Source organism: Buceros rhinoceros, unplaced genomic scaffold (assembly GCF_000710305.1).
Source record: "Buceros rhinoceros silvestris isolate BGI_N320 unplaced genomic scaffold, ASM71030v1 scaffold16432, whole genome shotgun sequence".
Classification (NCBI taxonomy): Eukaryota; Metazoa; Chordata; class Aves; order Bucerotiformes; family Bucerotidae; genus Buceros; species Buceros rhinoceros.
In genome coordinates this window covers 1,460-1,706 of record NW_010398454.1, presented here as the reverse complement: position 1 = coordinate 1,706, position 247 = coordinate 1,460, and the positions used below count along the sequence as shown (strand labels likewise).

Sequence of the window (247 nt, the reverse complement as noted above, 5' to 3'; positions counted from 1 at the left end):
GGGTCGGGTGGCGGGGGAAGGCGCCCAGCGCCCGGACCAGCTCCCGCCGCCGGTGGTACAGCTGGATGGCCTTCAGCAGCACGCACGTCAGGCAGAAGACGGCAGCCAAGTGCAGCACCCGGGAGACATCCACGCCCAGCCAGGGGAGCTTCATCTCTCCGGTGAAGACAGCGACCGGCCGCTGCCGCGGGCTCGAGGCGGGAGCTGGTGTCGCCTCCCGAGCCGGACCCGGCGGCGTTCAGCCAAC

At 72.5% G+C, this 247-nt stretch overlaps 1 protein-coding gene across 1 annotated transcript in view; it reads right to left on the bottom strand.

Moving 5' to 3' along the window:
* The window catches only part of LOC104489002 (cytochrome P450 4B1-like), a 12,585-nt gene extending 12,431 nt beyond the window's left edge, over positions 1–154 (bottom strand). Inside the window, 1 exon segment of the mRNA XM_010131114.1 lies at positions 2–154. Within this exon segment, the coding sequence (XP_010129416.1) occupies positions 2–154 (153 nt within the window).
* Positions 155–247: the final 93 nt, after the last annotated feature.